Raw genomic sequence first — 14,151 nt, 5'->3', positions numbered from 1 at the left:
GTCATGCCTCACTTGCGGTAACCCTTTGCAACTGCAGACTAAATTCCCTCGTAACACCCTAAAGTCCTTCGTGATCTGAACGTTAAAGCGCCCTAATTCTTCGCCGGCCTCCCCGCTAGAGTGTCTATATCTATCGGCTTCGCAGGCGCATGTGGCCGACCACTCAACGTATCCACCGTCTCCTTAAGTGCCATCCAGAACTCATGTTTCGGCCGGCGACGATGCCACTCAGTCTCTTTCCTCTCAACAGTTTCCATTGGTGAGAAGAGTAGTTTCGAGCCCTTGATACCAATGACGCTGATGGACATAGGATCATCATCAACATCCTCTGGGTCCTCGCCAGCAAAGCCTTCTAGATGCTGCAAAGCCTTGGTCGCAAACCTGACAGCCCTGACACGATCCATGGGTGAAGGGGTGGTGCCTTGCTGGAAGTGACCTGGGACACCGTGCCTGGACTCGAACTTGCCCTTGCCAGCTTCCGCAATCATCTGAGCAATAATCTGGACAGAATAGGTCTTGGACGCCTTTTCATTCACGAGGATGACTTTGCCCGATCGGCTATTTCCTTTGTCCTCCGTAAAGACCTCTCGAAGGTGATCGATGTCGCGATCTAGCATCTTGATGTCGATGCCATCCTCTGGGGTGTAGACAGCTAAGGCGCCGATACTGAGGCCAGCAACGGTCGCAATGTAGCCGGATTCGCCGCCTTGGGTTTCGATGACGAAGACGCGGCGGCGGGATGCTGATGCTGACTGCCGGCAGGCATCGCAGTACTGAATGAGTGCATTCAAGCACGTGTCGGAGCCGATTGAGTATTCGGTTCCCGGGACGTTATTCGAGATTGTGGCGGGGATAATCACCTAGAAGTTTGTTAGCATGTCGCGAAGCCTGGCGGACAATGATGCAGTGCTGGGGAAAGCGAAGCAATGTATGCACTTACCATAGGAATCTTGAACGACTTGTAGTGTACTCGCGCTTTCCGTAGTTCGGAGACAGCTGTGAACGCCTCGAATCCTCCGACGACAAGTAACGACTGGATCTTGAATTTCTTGAATACCAGCGCGACAGTCTCGAGGTCCTCACTAGGTAGACCACGGTTTGTTCCAATTTCGGACCCACCCTTCGAGGCCCACGTCTCAGCGTCGATCCAGTCGATTTCTCGAACTGCACCGACCGGCTCATCCGAATGATGACGAATGATACCCGGGAAGCCGTTGTGAAGGGCGACTGGGGTGTGTCCCCGAGCAAGACAGTACGCTACGGCTGCTCGTGTTGCGGCATTCATTCCTCCTGCAGGCGCTCCAACGTGGATAATGCCAACACGCATACGCTTGTTCTCTGGTACTAGTAATTCAGGTTGGTCGGCGGCCGTGGTGATGAGATATGACTTGTACTGCTCTTCGAACTCTGTGTCGCGGAGGTCCATGGCTCGCTGGAAGTCCTTGTTGTGAATAGCAACAGCTACTTCCTTGGTCTGAGCGACGGCTTCGAGGAGTGGGCGACGAACAATCTTGTTCTCCTGCATGCAGATGACCGGGCTGGGGGTTTCGGGGGTAGCTTCGAGAACTGCTTTGACAGCTTCAGCACCTTGTAATGTCGACAACATGCGATCGTAAGCACAGGGTGTGCCTCCACGCTGAACATGGCCCAGTGTTGTGATTCTTGTGTCGAGCTTGGCGTCGTTGGAGAGGATGTCTTTGACTTGTTGAGGTGTGATCTTGTTCAGATTCCGATCAATGGCACCCTCGGCAACAACGACAATGGTCTTCCGCTTGCCCATACCCCTGTGCTTTTTGATCTGAGCACACATGTCCGTCTCCCATCCCTCGAAAGGAGGGTTCTCGGGTGTGAAGACAAAGTCTGCGCCGGTGGCTACACCAGCACTGAGAGCGAGCCAGCCACAGTGTCTGCCCATGACTTCGATGACGAAGGCGCGTTGATGGCTCACGGCGGTGGTGTCTACGGAATCGATAGCTTCGCAGATACGGGCGAGGGATGTGTAGCAGCCGATGGTTGCGTCGGTCATGGAGAGATCGTTGTCGATGGAGCCGACCAAACCGACAATGTTGAGGTGCCGAAATGGCTCTATTTGCTCCTTGGTGAGCTCGCTGCTTTGCACCAATTCTTCTAGTAGCTCTGGCCATTCTGCGCGAAACTTGTCCGCTCCGGTGAGGGAGCCATCACCACCACAGATGATCAGAGCGTCGATGCCCTTGATGATCATATTCTTTGCGGCTCTCCGACGACCCTCACGCTGTATGAATTCCATGCACCGTGCTGTGCCAATGAGAGTACCTCCCTCGGACAGGAAGCCTCTCACGTCGTCCCACTTCATTTCTTTAATCATGTCTCCGCCTTTGACGAGTCCATCGTAGCCCTCGTAGATGGCGTATGCTTCGCAATTGTTGTGGATGGCCATGCGGACAACCGCTCGCACGGCTCCGTTCATGCCGGGCGCGTCTCCTCCACTTGTCATGACACCAATTCTTCTCTTCTTCCCCTCGAGAGGCGGGGGCAGGTTGGTGGGCGCCATGGCGGGCGGGTCACGGCGTTTGGGTCGAATGTGAGTTTAGTTTGAGGGTTGGGAGGGTCGGAAACTGAGGGTAGGTGGATGAAGGTAAGCAGTAGTCGTAGGTGAGATTTTGCCCAATATTCGTGGGGCGGGTATGAGGTCAAGGTGGGTTCAACTGAAAAGTACAAAGAGGCCGAAGCGGGTCCTGCTGGATGTTGAGCAGCTTCGTTGGAGGGGTAGTAGCTCTTGCCTGGTCACGCTAAATAGGTTTTGATGGGACCCAAAAGCAAGGGCAGCCGATAGTCGTGCGGGTAATTGAAAGGAGTGTATACCGGGCCAAGCTCTCTCTATATCTATGGCGGGCTGGCGATAAGGTGATGGCAAGTTTGTACAAGGTGTTTCTCAAGCTCTGCAGCATGACGTGGGACTCCAAAAGAAAGCTCCCTGGTCGGCCCGCCGAGAAGTGGGGTCACACCACCGCGCCGGCCATCTTGGAACCTCAGATGGCTAGAAATGAATTCGATAGCCACGCCCAAACTTCTCGATAGAAATTTTCTTGCCTCGAACGACCCCATTACTGCGCAACGCAAGAGGCAAAGCGCTGGATCGGCCCAAGACGCTCACGTGTAAGAAGCGCCACCTTTCCCGTACCATGCCGAGACTTGGCCGCCCCCCCACGTTCCGGACTGCTCTCTTTTCATTGAGACGGAGCAACGTGTGATCAGTTTGCCTTGTTAATTGCCATGTCTAACATGTATTATTTAACGTGGGCTGTCTAGTCATGTGTTGGGACTGCTTCTGGTCTAAGCCTCACACAGTACCTAGATAGTTTGTTTCACTGTTGTTTGCGCGAATTTTTAGATGCGGCCTTGGGCGCGCTGAGCCATTGAACAAACGAGGAAGAGAAGAGACGTAGCGAAAGAGGGCCCTACTTCTGGCTGGAAGTCAACATTGGAGACCAAAGAGCAGGTCAATCGAATCTCCAGCCATCGCTTGTGCTTGTATATAGGGTATTTCCATGCATGGTACATGCGCATGTTTACTTAGAAGTCGTTGTATTACGCAATACGAAAGACTGTTATAATGTCTCTACGTGTCAATTCACTCACATTCTATTGGTAAATGTCAGTTCCTGTCGACCGTTTCGAAATTTCATATCCAAGAAAACATTTCCTTCCTACGACTTTCACTTGGAGGTGCAGGGCATCTTAGCGTCGTTGCTCCTCCCTCTTTTCATGATAAATAAACAGTCCCCGACCCCAAAAACCCACCCTCTACAACTGCAGTACATCTCTCACGACTACTCCACGTTACCAACAGGTGCAGTTTGCGACGAGATGGATGACCATCTTTCAGGACTCGAGTAAGTACAACCAGCTCTCCTTGACTCGAAATAGTATGCTCACATGTTCAGCCCGACTACTATCGAAGAGGCGATGAAAGCTCTCACTTGCACACAGGCAGCCTCAATGGTAGAAGAGAACCTCAGGTTGGTCCTACACTGCTTTCCGTCTTTCCTTACTCGCTACAGTTACTGACTTCTAGCCATAGCTTTACCCGGTCTGGAACTTTTGCTTTCCTCAGCCTACCAGGAGAACTGCGGAACCGAATCTATGAGCTTCTCCTCGTCGACACGCGCGGTCCGGACGACTTCTGCGACACAGTCATCCTCGTCAATGACCTCAACCGCAGGAAGGAGCGCCGCCGGACCCACGGCCTCCACCCGCTAAGCACTGGACGCTCTAAGAAATCTCAAGCACTCGCAAAGAGGCACGACATGTACAATGAAACAGAAGTTACCCTAAAGCGACTCAAGAAGCGTGTCCTCGGGCTACCTCCACTCCTCGAGACGAGCATTCTGCGCCTATGTCATCAGACCCACCAAGAAGGATCGTACATCTTGTACTCTCGCAACACCTTCGCAGTCACTGTCCGACCTTCTCGCCATAAAGAACCATTTGGCGCCAAGTTCAGTAACCTCGAGCTTCCCACTTCTCGCATTCAGCGCCTGCGCCTCGAGGTCCACGTCGAAGCTCCTAATTGTCAGTACGACCCCGCCCAATTTCGCCGTCTGGATACCTGGTCATCATTCCGTGATATGACGTCTTTGAAGTCGCTACAGCTTGTGGTCACACTCTGCGATGAACCTGATGGGTGGAACCAAACCCACTTCTTCAACTACTTCTGGCGTCGCAGGCCCATATACTATCACACGATGCAACATGTCATTGCAAACATTCCTAAAGGAGTGGAAGTCAACTTAGGATTGACGAAAGAGGGCAAGGCGATTGGGGACTATAGTGGCGTGGAGCCCGTGGAAGGCTGTGTGCTTCGGAAAATATTCCAGATATACGGTTGTTTCCAGGGGACAGGTTTGGACATGAATAATGAGGTCGTTCGGAAGCGTACGGATATGATATCCCTGCTCATAGATAGTGATGGAGAAGATAGTGATGGAGAAGATAGTGATGGAGAAGATAGTGATGGAGAAGACAGTGACGGAGAAGACAGTGACGAGGAGCTTGAAAACTAAGATTGCGATTCAAACTCGAGAAGTGTATGCTTCAGCGAGCGGACACATGCGTGTGTTCGGTATTCGCGCTCTTCCTAGCTTGCTCAAGAAGACCCATTAGTATGCTGAGTCAAGGTCATCTGGAATCAAATATTGAGCTCCCGTGTGAGCATCTTATTTAATAGCAGACTCTTCAAGTCTGTGCATCCACACCTAGTAGATTGAGCTTTAGGTCTAGCTCTCTGCAGATGAATTGTAGACATACCTATTAGCCACCCGCTGAGCCTATCTCAGTACAAACAAGTCACACACTTCACAGTTGACGTACTTTTTAAATGACCATGCTTGATCGTATTGACACATGCAAACATATGTTACACCTCTTACACTCAATTTTCCATCTTTGTATATACCAATTGTCCCGCACCGGACAATGAGGTCTTGAGCTAGAGTAGTGATTATTTGACTCACCCATGAACCAGCTCGAAGCAACGCGAAACTAGAAGAAAGCACACCACCCAATATACATAGCCGCCAGATTCGACGGATCCAATGCCATAGCAATCAATGCCTCGACATAGCCCTCCACACTAAGCGGGACACTCTCCCCCTTGAAGAAGCCCCCAACCTTTGTCCTCGTGATATCCAGGACCTCTTGCGGCGTATCAGGCACACCCTGGATCTTCTTCCTCTTGCGACCACCCAAAAAGTCCGCCGTGGGATCATGCACAAAAGTCTCTAGGATCGTGATAAGAGTGTCCTCGTGCTGGCGGAGGAGTTTGTACGTAAGTTCAGCGGCTTTTCTAAACGGGCCTTCGACGCCTTGCGGACCCATGGCATCGACCATGTTGTGTGTCAGGCGGAAGGGGACGAGTTCTGGTTTCTCGAAAGTGAGACCCTTGTCGAAGAGACAGTTGAAGTCGACGTGGAAGGTGCCGCCGTCGCCTTGTTCTAGTAGGACGTTTTCGCCGTGTCGATCACCGAGGCCGAGAATGTGGCCTATAATGCTCATTACCGCACAGGAGCGTGTGTAGCGTAGCCGTGCGGCGAACCAAGCCTCTGGCTCGGGGAAGGTTTCAACAAACCATCCGTGTAGGACAGGCTGAAACTTCCCGAGGATACGCTCAGTAAATATGGATAATTTAGAGGGCGAAGACGAGGCTTCAGTAAGTAGCATGCGAATTTCGCTGTAGTCGATCTGCACGTTTTGTTGGCGATAAAAGCGGATGATGATATCACGCATCGGCTTGAGACCTTCAACCCACTCAATTGTTCCGCATTCTTCGTTCAAAGGTGTCACAGCGTAAGTCTTGATGTATAGACGGCGCTTGCTGGACTCGACATCCTTCTGAAGAGCGCGATTGATCATAGCGTTGAACTCCATGAGACGCTGGTCTTTGCGCAGATCGTCTTTCGGCTTGCATAGCAGACCGTAGGAACGTCCATCTGAGCCGCGAACGTCCACCTTTCGCGGACGTTGGAGTGAAGATAAGACAAGTACATCGTCCTTGAAAGCTTGTATAGTGATGGCGTCTTGCGGGAATGGATTGTGCCGACGAATTGTTTGACTGTTATTACCTGCTGGGAGATTTGGAAGCATGTTGGCTTCGATCGGCACGACCAACTGGGTAGGAGCAAGCTTGTGGCTGAATCCTAGGTCCCTTGATAAGCTTACGTGTGCAACTCTTTGCTCTACTGGAGCATCACAAGCCGCTAGTAGCGCGTCAGTAAGTCGCTGACCCTGGATGATCAGGTTCTTCAGATCAAGAGAAACTCCCTTGCGTTTTGATGCATCCTTGTAGTTGTTAGCTGGGCAATGATCTTGACTGGTTCGATCACTTACGCGTAACTTTTGGAGCACCGCAGTCCCGCGGTTTCGACGATCATCCTGCGTCGAGTGAAGTACAGCTAGCAAACTCCAAAGAGCTTGTTGCGGGTATGACGAAGCGACTCGAATGATGATTGTCTGAAGTGCTTCCCATACGTTCTTGTTCGGATGACTGATGCGGGTGATGATTTGCGGGAACGTGGTATACCATGCAAAGGCAGGCATTCGCTCACTAGCGTACCGCTTGAGATACTCGTTGATATGATCCAGGTAGGCCAATCTATGTTCGTGAAATTCTTTGTCCTTAGCTGCTCGAGGAACAGTATTCATAACCTCCATTCCCATATCTAGCCAAAGCGTAAGGATCTTGGGCAAGGTCTGGTAATAGTACTTTGTGCCGTAGACGGTGGAGCGGACGAAATTTTCGATCACAAGCTTGATCAAGCTTCCTGACAGATACTCCGAGCTTTGTTTCGATACCGGTTGTCGTTTTTCGGACTCCAGAAGTTTGAGGTACCATCGTCCTAGGTAATAGTGACCCTTGTCCCATCTAGGGTACGTCTGAACGCCAATGACATATTCCTCTTTCAAAGAGATCGATTGCGTCTGACCAGCTCGGTCTAACCATTTTGCGAGGAGTAGCTGGGCGTGGCATTTGATCTTGTTCATTTGTTCGTCACCGCGGCCAGTCGTTGTGACGGAAACGTTTATCGGTACGTTGTCGTCTGAATGGAACACGTTGCTATCAATTGCACCACGCAGGTTTTGGATAGCTTTGCGGTGATGTCCTTCTTTCCAGAGCAGTTTTGAGTACTCGATCTTCGATGCATTGTCTCCTAGCCGCTCGGCGTGCAGCACGGAGTTGAAAGCAGTGGTTATAAAGTCTCCTTGGCGAGCCAGTCTCCCAGTCGTCAGCCATGCTGATGCAATGTCTAGATTCGTGAAGTTGATACTAGGCTCGGTCAGTATCTGTTAACATACTCAGAACGTTGGTACTCACCAAGATAGCGACATGGCCGCGCGGCGCACTCCCAGGAGGTATTGCTTATCCGAAGTGTACGCTCCAATGATGTCTAATCGCCGATCCATATTCTCGAGGATGACTTCACGCTCTGGTGTAGCGTGGGCAGTCATACCGCTGACAGCCTCAATTTCGTATAGGGCATGGAGCTTGACCAAGTGGTCATGACAGGCCTGTATAGAAGTGGTTGTTGATGGAGTAAAACCTTTGGCCACTGTTTCTCGCAGTGTAGCAATAATATCCGCGAATTCTGCACTCTTTTTGTGGCGCAGTGCAAGCAGTGCTCGCCCTATACCGACATTGAAGTCCATGAAGGTGTTTGTATTAGTACTGGGGGAAGTTCCAAGGTGTCTCTCGAGCTGTTCCCACTTGCCTGCCGACCAAGCTGCTTCAGCTGCAAACGGCAGCGTACTGCTAGAAATCGAATTGCTTGCATGAAACCCGTCTACATAATTAAGAATGGAGTCTGACGGCGTATATTAGCTGATGTTTTGAAATCGCTAATTTCAAGCTTACCATATTGACCAGATTCTTTCAGACAAGTCAAAAGGTTGATCTGTGTCTCAACGTCGTTTGGTTTCTCAGCCAGCGCAATCTCATACCAACTTTGGGCTGCCGTCCATCGCCCAGCTTTACGGTCTTCCATAATCTGCTGCTCTGGATTAAGCACCTTGAGATGAGCAGAAATTCCTTCCATGCTATCCGGTTCATCGATATGTGCATAAATCATCTGCAAGTGTTGGAGCAGTTCGTCCTTCTCAGAGAAGAGCTGCTTTGCCTCCGCCTTGACCTGCTGCTGTTGGCGATAGTATTGTTCCCAGTGGAAAAGGGCCCGAGCATATGACCCGCACTCGACAGAACGTCGAGATATAACCTCAGCGGGGATGGTTTGAAGGATACCTTCGACACGACTGATCTGTTTGATAGCGTTCATCTCTTCGTCCTCTGAAACTCCACGACCAGTTTTGCCGGCCATTGTTCTTGCCTCTGCGACAGCCTTTCTTTTCTCTTGTAGCCATAACGACAAGTAGTCAAGCGTCTGGAAAACGTTCTACCATCAATCAGTAAAAGAAAGAATAAACCAGAAAATGAAGTCATTACCTCGCTGCATTGTTTGATGATCGTAGCATCCGGCTGATCTGGCGATCTGATTTCTCTCTCCAGTACATTTAGTAATTCCAGTCCAACGTTCGACATGTTCTGTTCGTCATCAGAGACGACGACGTTCAATGCCGCGAAAGGAAGTATGAAGGTAGCGATCGAGAGATCATAACCTCTGATGATGCGAGCCAAGACAGGGAAGACCATCTCGACGTTGACGCCTTGCCCTTTCCGTAACAAGTCGTAAACAAAAGTCTGTAGCCAAGTTGCATGGCTAATTTTCGAATCGAAGATTGGGTACTTCGCGCCTTCATACTGTAAGGCAGGGTTTTGGTTGACTGAGTATCTTGAGCTCAAAAAGGGTGTTAGGACGTTCCTTACGGCCTCAGGTATCTCGTTCCAGCGGTGCGCCTCAGTGCTAGTCTGCGAAGACCGAGGCTTTGATACGTGAAGGGCACTAAATCCACAGTGCTTGAGCATCTCCTGCATAACGTAGGCTATCCATCCCTGTGCTTTGGCGTTTGTCGTCGAGAGGAAGACCTTGACGAGTACCTGCTCGAGAAGTAGCGCTACGAAGTCGATGTCTTCGTCTCTCCGCGAGAAGTTCGACAACATGAGCACGCGTTTCTTCTCACGCACTGTCTCCACGCGGTACGGATCCAAGCCACCGATAATACCAAGACATTGAGCACAGAGGACAGTGATGTCGGTATGGTCTTCCGAAAATCGAACACTAGCATCGAGAAGGGAACGACTCAAAGCTGCCAACACCGAGAGGGGTTTTTGGCCAACAATCGACTGATGTAACTCCTTTTGATTGGCGTCGAGGAATGGTACAAGTTCTTTTAGTGCTTGACGTACCACGACAGAGTTCTGGTCTTTGCATCGGTTGCTGAATGCTTGAAATTTTTTAATCGTGTCCACCATGTCTTTGAAGCGCACCAACTCTGCTTCAGTCTTCGCCATCATCGGTATACCTGCTAGAGAAGGAAGGTACTCTATTCGCGCCATGAGCTGTGAGTTGTATTGCTGTGTGAGGTTGACGATAGTCTTATTTGCTTTGATTTGAGTTTCTTCCGAAAATAACGACCAATGCTGAACGATCAAGGCAAAGGTTTGGTCGACTACAAGCATGGCATCGTCCGCATCGAGAGCTGTGAGAAAGGCAGACCATACGATGAATGTGTCATCGCAAAGATCAGGGTCCGCCATGGCAGACTGAAGGCAAGCACGAATCTAAATTCTGTGAGTAGGCTTGAGAAAGAAAAGACATAGCATGACTCACCTGCGGCAACGCCCCATTCACGCTATAACGTGCAAGGCTGACGAGATCACCGATAGCAGCTATACACCTCTTTCGCTCGGGCACCGTCTGCGGTACAGTCTTGCTCTGCGCAAGCGAGCTCTCGATGATATCCGAGAAGTGTGCTATAATACCCAAGATGTGCGTCTCACAAAACGCATCCAAGACCTTAGTTTTGGACGCTGACTTGCGTTGCCCAGTTTTCGAGTCAGCGAGCGTCGCAAGCGTCGTGAATCCGTTGTAGAACTAATCGATTAGCAACGTCGATATGCGGCTTGAACAATACACGCACCGGTTTCTTTCTTGACCCCTCTTGATCTGCTGCCAACATTAATATTTCGATGGCTATGCCAGTGATGTCCAATGCCACCCAGGCTTCGAGCCTGTTGTTGCTACCTTCCCGCATCGCCGGCTCAATGGCACCTAAAATTTCCATCGCATTCCTCTCGACGTCTGCAACTGGCTGCGATAGAAGCAAAGCGAGGATCTTCGCAAGGTTTGCTCTGGGCTGTGTCAAAACCTCGGCAATTGACACCTTTCGAGCCTGGGCAATCTTTTCGACGATATCTCTTCTTTTACTTAGGACGAGGTGAGGTAGAGTATCTGTTTGAGTAAGTACTAGCAGCTGACGGACGCTTTGCTCAGTTAGATCTGCCAACTGCTGTGCTTTCTGTGGCTTGTGGATGATATCTTTGATGACTGAAAAGCCGATCACTTTCCAATATGGGCTCAATAGTTGCGTCGTCTCCATGGAAAATCGCTTCGCAATCGATTCGAGCTGTTCTTGGTCAAAATTAATTTGCAGATTGGATCGAGATACTCACCTCACAGTAAGCCATGCCACAAACCAGAGCGTTGGGATGGCCAAGATATTCGACAAGATGATGTAGGATAATAGGGAGCTCCAGCTCGCCACACACACTGCCTGCGATTAGTCAATGCACAAAGTGTTAGGAGGAAGAGCTTACTAGGCAATCTGACCATACGCCATGATGAGTGTTTCTTGATCAGACAAGACATCCCGCTTCGCGAGTGCGTCAAGAAACTCTATAGTGGACCTTCGGTTCTTTTGGCGCGTGCTCTTCGAGATGTCACCCCTCAGAAATACCATCAACGAGCTCCTGTCTCTTGATTAATCACCGATTTACGTGGGTTTGGTCTACAACTTACATGGCCGCCAGTTTCAGCTCTCGTAACGATCTGCTCATCGAACCAAGTAGCCACTGTCCCAGTTCGCACACCTCCAGATTCAGATAATCTGGATCTGAAATGTGATTGAAAAGTCGGCCAATAGCCACTGCCATAAGAACGCGGGCTTTTGATGATCTTTGGAATACGGGTTCTTTCGTGATCACAAGCATGGCGGCGATGACATCTTTCCACTCTCCGGTGCCATCATCATGATTCCAATAAGCCGTGGCGCTTCGTTCAGTGTCACCCGATATATCGCACATGGTGCAATGAAGTGCCCTCCATTGGTGCGACTTGGTAGATAAGGGCTCCAGGCAATGTGAACCCGCACAAGCGATTTTTGCCAAAGCTGCTAGTAGTTCAAATTGGGCACTTCCATCTTGCTGATTATCGCCCTCCATCGAGGAATATCTAGCCCTGATACTGTAAGCATACGTCAATGAGTAAACTTGAGAGACTTACTGAACGATGTTATGAAGATTAGATAAATTTAACACGGGAGACGCTTGCGTGCTGCCGTTCAAAACCATCATAAGGTACTCATAAGTCGATCCATAGGCATCTTCCGGAGAGTCTGGCAATGTCTTACGTCGCTTCGACGGCCTGTCTTCGTCGCCCATATTCAACTCTCGAAACGTTTTTATGACGGACATAGATTGCTCGACGAGTTGAGTAGATGAAAAGCTCTCGGATTCGTCGCTACAGATCTCCTGACGCAAGTCTGCGACTTCCGTAGGCCAAGGTCCTGGTGATGTCCAGAGACATAATGCTAGCTAGTCTTTGTTAGCTCAAGTAGGCAGAATGGTGGTCCAACACGTACTTGTAAGTCCTTGTGTAGACCGGAGAACTTTTCGATATTCTGGCACACCTTAGCTATACTTGACTCCAAATCTCTTGAAACGACAGATCTAGTGACATCTTGTCGACGTAGAGGAGCTGATTTGCGCGATGTCGAGACGTTGAGAATCCCACGTAAGCGAGTGATCATTGAGGCAAGATCAATTTGGATGAGGTCAGGCAAAGGGGGCGCCAGAAAGCGCTCGAGAAGGTCAGTGAGGCTGCTGGCAAGAAATTGAGCAGCCTTTGGCGTCGTAGAGAAGCAGCGCTCTGGCGCTACCGTAGGAAATACCAACAAGTCAAGTAGCTGTATATGGAGGGCTACAATATCGTTGTAGAGTAAGTGTTGGTCGGAACCTATCGTCCAACGTTTGAAGTGTTGCCATAGTGCAAGGCAACTATCCAAGACCCACGGCAGATAATGCTGAAAGGCGGCAGAGCTTGTACTCTTCCTCGTCTGCGGATGAACAGCATCTAGAAGTGCGAGGAGAAGGCGGTTTCCAACATAAATAGCTCCGATATGGGAAGCAACTGTTCTCTGCAAGTCGTGAGGAAGTGCAACGTACTGGTGGCTTTCTGGCCAAAACTCGCCTATGCTACTTGATGATGGTAGAGTAGCATGGAAAGCTGTATTCACGGTCGATGATGGATCTTCCTCGAACTCCAAATTTGATAATATAGCTGTGCATGTTTAGCGTGACTAATGGAGGACTAAGGATATACATACTCTGGACGCATGATCTGTACAGCTGCACAACCGCTGCCGCCTGACGCCATAGAGCAGATGCCCGAGTGGACACAATCAGACAGAGGTCGAGAAGATTTTGAACCTGCCCATGAATTGGTTGTAGGGTTGCTTGAGTTAATAATCCTAGCAATTTGGGATACAACCAGAGCAGAAGCGGAGGTCGTGGACTTCCTTCATCGTCGTCGTCTTTAGCACTTAGCAGCAGATGAGGCTTCTGCTGTAGAATGAGTTTGATTACCGCTATGCCGTCGATACCCTGCTGTCTCTGCTGGTCTTGGGCGAAAGGGTCGTCTTTCAAAAGGCCTTCCAGTCCCGCATCAGCAATGACGCAGATGAGTGCAACAAGCTGTGGGTCGGGTTCATCAGTGCTTGGATGCTGTAAGAATTCTTTAACTAGCTCTCCGAACGTAACTTTAGCTGCTGAATCCTGCCGGGCATGTATGTTCGAGGCATTGTGGACAATCTGGGCGGCAATGGTGGATGGAGGTGGGTTGCCATTCATGTGTCCGTTCGTTATGGGAGGCGGCGCCATCCGTTGAACTGAACTCCCGCCTTTGCGGGCCATGGTGATAGCTATCGGATCATAGCGAGGAGAGACGGGAATAGAATTTGAAAACCTTCAGGCAGCTGTTAGAAACCTCTCGTGAGTAACAGTACGCTGAGTTTCCGATTTTCCCAGGCGATTAATGACACTTTCAACAGAGTAAGCCCTTGGCACGTGAACTGCCCGGCAAGTCAAATCTCGCTGCAAAGGAATTAGCGACGTGTGGCGGTAGCGGTCCACGAGGGACGATTGGCGGGGCTCCGGTGGGATGTAACGTGAAAGAGGCTTCGCAAACCTTTTGCGATATTGTCAGGTCTTAAATATCGAGAGGGGGTTCCGGCTTGGTTCAAGAGAATTAGTGAGCGGAGGAAGTTTCGCCTTTGAGTGATGCAATGCGCGGATCAACGTGAGGCGCGTCAAGATAGATTCACGTAATCACGGGACCCTGCCAAGCCGCGGGAAAGAGCGTTCTCCGCATTACGAGGATTCAAGCATCAGGCCATCCGTCCTCCACATCCCAGTACTCGCCATTGAGATATACGTCGAATGCTCAA

At 50.3% G+C, this 14,151-nt stretch overlaps 3 protein-coding genes across 3 annotated transcripts; 1 reads left to right on the top strand and 2 right to left on the bottom strand.

Moving 5' to 3' along the window:
• Positions 1 to 92: 92 nt before the first annotated feature.
• On the bottom strand, positions 93 to 2,533 carry K460DRAFT_293667 (6-phosphofructokinase; the record flags this gene model as incomplete). Its single annotated transcript, XM_040929439.1, has 2 exons — positions 93 to 860; positions 941 to 2,533. 2 exons carry the CDS (start codon positions 2,531 to 2,533, stop codon positions 93 to 95), a joined length of 2,361 nt encoding a protein of 786 aa, XP_040785043.1.
• A 513-nt stretch (positions 2,534 to 3,046) lies between these two features.
• Positions 3,047 to 4,201, top strand: K460DRAFT_370446 (uncharacterized protein; the record flags this gene model as incomplete). Its single annotated transcript, XM_040934170.1, has 3 exons — positions 3,047 to 3,875; positions 3,927 to 4,001; positions 4,064 to 4,201. Coding segments are annotated over exons 1-3 (545 nt in total), but the record flags the coding sequence as incomplete, so codon positions are not given.
• A 1,160-nt stretch (positions 4,202 to 5,361) lies between these two features.
• Positions 5,362 to 13,930, bottom strand: K460DRAFT_346363 (uncharacterized protein). The gene is made up of 13 exons (XM_040931305.1): positions 13,033 to 13,930; positions 12,289 to 12,986; positions 11,931 to 12,241; positions 11,448 to 11,885; positions 11,246 to 11,398; positions 11,102 to 11,198; positions 10,570 to 11,055; positions 10,260 to 10,523; positions 8,975 to 10,210; positions 8,390 to 8,924; positions 7,853 to 8,339; positions 6,868 to 7,804; positions 5,362 to 6,819 (listed from the first exon to the last, which is right to left on the bottom strand). Exons 1-13 carry the CDS (start codon positions 13,616 to 13,618, stop codon positions 5,524 to 5,526), a joined length of 7,524 nt encoding a protein of 2,507 aa, XP_040785041.1. The 5' UTR covers positions 13,619 to 13,930; the 3' UTR covers positions 5,362 to 5,523.
• Between the last annotated feature and the right edge of the window lie 221 nt (positions 13,931 to 14,151).

This window comes from Cucurbitaria berberidis (assembly GCF_010015615.1).
Source record: "Cucurbitaria berberidis CBS 394.84 unplaced genomic scaffold K460scaffold_5, whole genome shotgun sequence".
NCBI classification, from domain to species: Eukaryota; Fungi; Ascomycota; class Dothideomycetes; order Pleosporales; family Cucurbitariaceae; genus Cucurbitaria; species Cucurbitaria berberidis.
This window is presented reverse-complemented; position numbering and strand designations above follow the sequence as displayed.